General features: G+C 63.9%; 1 protein-coding gene across 1 annotated transcript; it reads right to left on the bottom strand.

The window, feature by feature from the left end:
* Positions 1–304: 304 nt before the first annotated feature.
* Positions 305–3,931, bottom strand: IRF2BPL (interferon regulatory factor 2 binding protein like). Its single transcript, XM_075030111.1, has one exon. The coding sequence runs from the start codon at positions 3,265–3,267 to the stop codon at positions 1,048–1,050; it is 2,220 nt and encodes a 739-aa protein (XP_074886212.1). The 5' UTR covers positions 3,268–3,931; the 3' UTR covers positions 305–1,047.
* Between the last annotated feature and the right edge of the window lie 277 nt (positions 3,932–4,208).

Genomic DNA, 4,208 nt, shown 5'->3' with positions numbered 1-4,208 from the left:
GCTGGGGGGGGGGGGGAGAAGGAAATGAGATGCAGAAACAGTAAATAGAAAATGCTTAGTCAGCAACTGTTACTGCAACATTAAAGGTGAAATGTAAATAGGCACAATGCCAAGATTTAGATAAGTTTGATAACACCATCAACATCATCATCTTACTACATATATGTGAAAATGTGCGTACAAGTGCCACAATTATCACAACGAACTGCAGGCTCTTGGTATAATGGAGACTTTTTAAAAAAGGCAACAGGGCTTGCGCATGCTGCCTAAACTCTGAGAAAAATAAAACTTGCTACTCGAGAAGTATTAATATCAATTGAATTTATTACAATTTACTAAGCTCCAAGGCACATTACAGTGTTCTGTTAACTACAGAAATGTATAAAGGACAAACAGAGCATGTTTTTCATGTACAGCATTTTGCTCTACTGTTCAAAAGCATCCGTGCATCAATAAAAGCAAAAACAAAAAACACATGAAGATTAAAAACGTTCAGATCAATAGAAACAAACTGAAACATTTTTCCTTACAAACTTGCAACAAAAAAACACCCTCCCCCCAGAGCCACCCCACCGTTTTGCAAACAAAAAACGAAAACGAAAAAAATAAAGTGAAGGACTAACACTCAGGGCTTGTAAAACATAAGCTGTCACCATTTTTGTAGCAATTTTTTAGGCATCAACACTGGCCTTGGCAAAAAAAAAAAATTTTTTTTCATTTTTTTGTGTTTTTCTTCTTCTTTCAGAGAAGTGCATACATTTACAAAAATACACACCAGCAGCAGGTAATCGCTAAGGGCTATTAACTTTGTACCTAGCCAACACACTGCCAAAGAAATGAGAACAGGTATTATGTAGTAACCAAACAATATTATATTCTGTTTAACAAAAACCAGCTCTATCCTTCAAATGAAGAAGAGTACATACCTTTGTTTCAAAATATAGAAACATACGACGAAAATAATGTCTATACATAAGACTAACTTTTGCAGTTTGTTATATTCACAATTCTACATCTTCAGGAGTCTGAAGGGATTGGATTTCCTACTCAAGGGTCTCTCTCCTTTTTCACTTTAACGTCCCCAGCTAAAATGGTCGCGATCTCGCCCTGCATAAATGCCCAAGGCACATTGGAACCGACTAGGGGGCATTTCTCTCCGCTGGGGCAGTAGACTTCGCCAGTCGCCCCTTGGGCCTTGATGCTCTCTCTGGAACAAGGGAAGCAGAACTTGTGGCTGGGCACAGAGGGGCACTGAACAAAGTGGGTGTCCTCCAAGCGTTCGTGGCAAATGGTGCAGCACAGGGGCCCGCTGTTGGCCATGGGGGAGTCCGGAATGTTTTGGGGGTGCACTTGGTCCATGGCGGGGTGGGCGCTGGGGGGAGGAGGGGCCACTTGCAGGTTCATGTCCCCGTTGCGGGAGGCCAGGCGGCGCTGGCCCGGCACCGAGGCCGGCGACACGGGGCTGCTGCTGTTCCTGCGGGTGGACGTGGTGGAGTGCACCGAGCTGCCGTCCTTTGGCGAGTGGGCATTGCCCAGCGTGTCGGCCACCGACATGAGCGCGGCCATGGGGGACTGTCCGTTCTGGGGGGCGGACTCGGGCGGCGTGGTCCGGTTGGAGTGAGGCCCGAGGGGCGGCGGCGGCGGCGGCGGGGGGCCCCCGCCGTGCACCGCCCCAAAGCCCCCGGCCGACATGGTGAGCTTGAGCGCTTCGCTCTGGCTGGCCATCCACTGCTGCCGCTGCTGCTCGTCGCTGAGCTTCAGAGCCCCCTCGGCCGAGTCCGAGGGCTCGGGAGAGGCTTTCCTCTTGCGCATCGCCCCGCCGCCGCCGCCGCCGCCGCCGCCGGGTCCCCTAGAGGCGGCGGCCGTGCCCTGCGCCCCGCCGGCCCCGGCCCCCGGCCGCGGGAGACTCACCAGCGCCGTGGGCAGCATGGGGCAGCTGGCGTCCAGGTAGGGCTGCGGCAGCATGTCAGCGCCCACCAGCTCCTTGAAGAAGCGCACGGACTCGGGCAGCAGGTCCCCCAGGAGCCGCCAGTCGCCGGAGCCGTGCTTCTTCTCGTACTCCAGGTACTTGAAGCCCGAGGAGAGGCCGCGGCCGAAGTCCTTCATGCAGTCCTGGTACATCTGCTTGGCCACGCCGGAGGCGCTGGAGAAGACGGTGCCGGAGCCGCTGGGGTACTCGATGAAGAGCTTCAGCTCATAGTCCATGCCCGGCTTGGAGACGGCGTCGAAAGCAAAGACGCGGCCCAGCAGGGCGTGATCCTTCTTGAAGCGCACCTCGTAGGGGGTGCAGCCGGCCAGAGTGAGCAGCGTGTCCCGCACGATCTTGGGCTTGCTGGCCCACTCCTCGGCCCGGTTCCGCAAGCTCTCGCTGAGCTCGGCCAGCGCCTCCGCGTTGCGCTGCTTCTCCTTCAGCTCCCGCTCTTGGTCGCTGCTGGACACCGAGCCCGGCCGCTTGCCGCAGGCCTCGGAGGACGAGCCGCCGCCTCCCCCGGCGCCGCCGCCGCAGGTGCCCCCTTGGGAGGAGGCGGAGGGAGCCGGGGGACCGCCGCCGCCGCGGCCGCTCAGGCCCCCGTGCGGCGGGGGCAGCGCCACGCCGGAGGCGGCGGGCCCGTTGAGCAAGGTCTGCGGCAGCAGGTTGGGGGGCACGTTCATCTGGGCGCCGGCGGCCCCCGGGGGCAGGCCGGACACCAACCCCCCGTGCGCCCCGCGGCGGGAGGAGGAAGAGGAGGAGGAGGAGTTGGGGCTCTGCCGGTTCAGCTCCGGCGGCCCGTCCTCAGGCGGCTTGGGGAAGCCGTTGGGCCCCCCCAGCCCGTTGGGCAGGCGGGCGCCGTGGCTGCCGCCCAGGCTGCCCGGCGGCGGCGGGTACTCGAAGCGGCTGCGCTGCTCCGCCGCGGCGGCGCTGAGCCCGTAGCGGTCCAGGCTGGACTGGGTCAGCCCCGCCGAGGCTGCCTTGGAGGAGGCGTCCACATGGTTGAGCTGCTGCTGGGCCGCCGCCGCCGCCGCCGCTTCTTTGGCGGAGAGCGGCACTGCCTTGACGCCGACCGGCGGCGGGGGGCCGGGGGAGCGGCCGTCCTGGAAGCAGCCGTGCGCCCGCTTCAGCTGCCGGGCCGTCTCGATCACGAACTCGATGCGGTCGGCGCCCTCGTAGTTGACGCAGCCCCGGCAGACGGGCTCCGTGAAGTCCCAGATCATGGCCCAGGGCATGCGGGGCAGGTCGCACAGGTAGCATGACTGTCTCCGGGACGACGACACCTGCGCGGCGGACATGGTGCTGCTGGCCGGGGAGCTGCTGCCGCTGCCGCCGGGGTAGGGGCTGGCTCAGTCTTCCCCCCCGGGCTGCAGGGGGGGTGGCTCTCCGTACCTGATCCTGTTGCCCCTTTCCGCAGGGGGGGGGGATCGCCCGCCTTCAGCTCGCCCCCGCTGCCGGAGAAGGCTGCTTCTACCTGGTCCTGCCGCTGCTGCCCCGGCGGGGTGGGAACCGCTTCTACGGCTCCTCCGGGGGGCTGGGTGGGGGTCGCCTTCTAGCCGCTTCTGTTTCCCTGCGCTCTCTAGCTCTCCGCTGCTGCTGCTCCTCCTCCGGGAGGAGGCGGAGGTGCACGGAGGAAGATGGGGGGGTCACCTTCCACCCGCCGCGGCTGCCTCGCGAGCTCGCACTTCGGTACGTGCCGATCCACCGCCGCGAGCGAAAAAGGGGCACCCGCACGGAGCTGTCCGGTCCCGGCTGCGCCGGCGGTTTCCCCGAGCGCCGGCGGAGCGGTGGCGGCCCGGGGGCAGCGGCGGCAGCAGCGTGGCGAGCGGCGCCGCCTGCTCCTCACTCACATCCTCGCCGCTGCTCGCAGTCCGAGCGCGGGGTGCTGCGCGCCGCCGCGTGTGCCTGCGCGCCCCCTCCGCCGCGCCGCGCTCCCCCCGCGCCGCGCCGCGCCGCGCCGCGCCGCCCCTCCCCTCCCCGCCCCTCCTCCGCGCCGCGCTCCCGGCTCGGCTCGCCTCGCCTCGGCCGGGCTCGGCTGCACCCGGGCGGGGCCCCGCGTCACCGCCGAGCGCCCGCCCCTCGCTCCCCTCCCCCCGGCGGCGGCGCGGTGCCCACTTGTTGCGCGGGGCGCGCATGCCCGGCGCCCTGCCCGCGCCCTCCCCTGCGCGGCCGGCAGCTGGAGCGCGGCGGGGCACGGCGGGGCGCGCGGGCAGCCCGCGCTGCCGGCTATGTTTGGAAA

This window comes from Buteo buteo, chromosome 6 (genome assembly GCF_964188355.1).
Source record: "Buteo buteo chromosome 6, bButBut1.hap1.1, whole genome shotgun sequence".
NCBI classification, from domain to species: Eukaryota; Metazoa; Chordata; class Aves; order Accipitriformes; family Accipitridae; genus Buteo; species Buteo buteo.
This window is presented reverse-complemented; position numbering and strand designations above follow the sequence as displayed.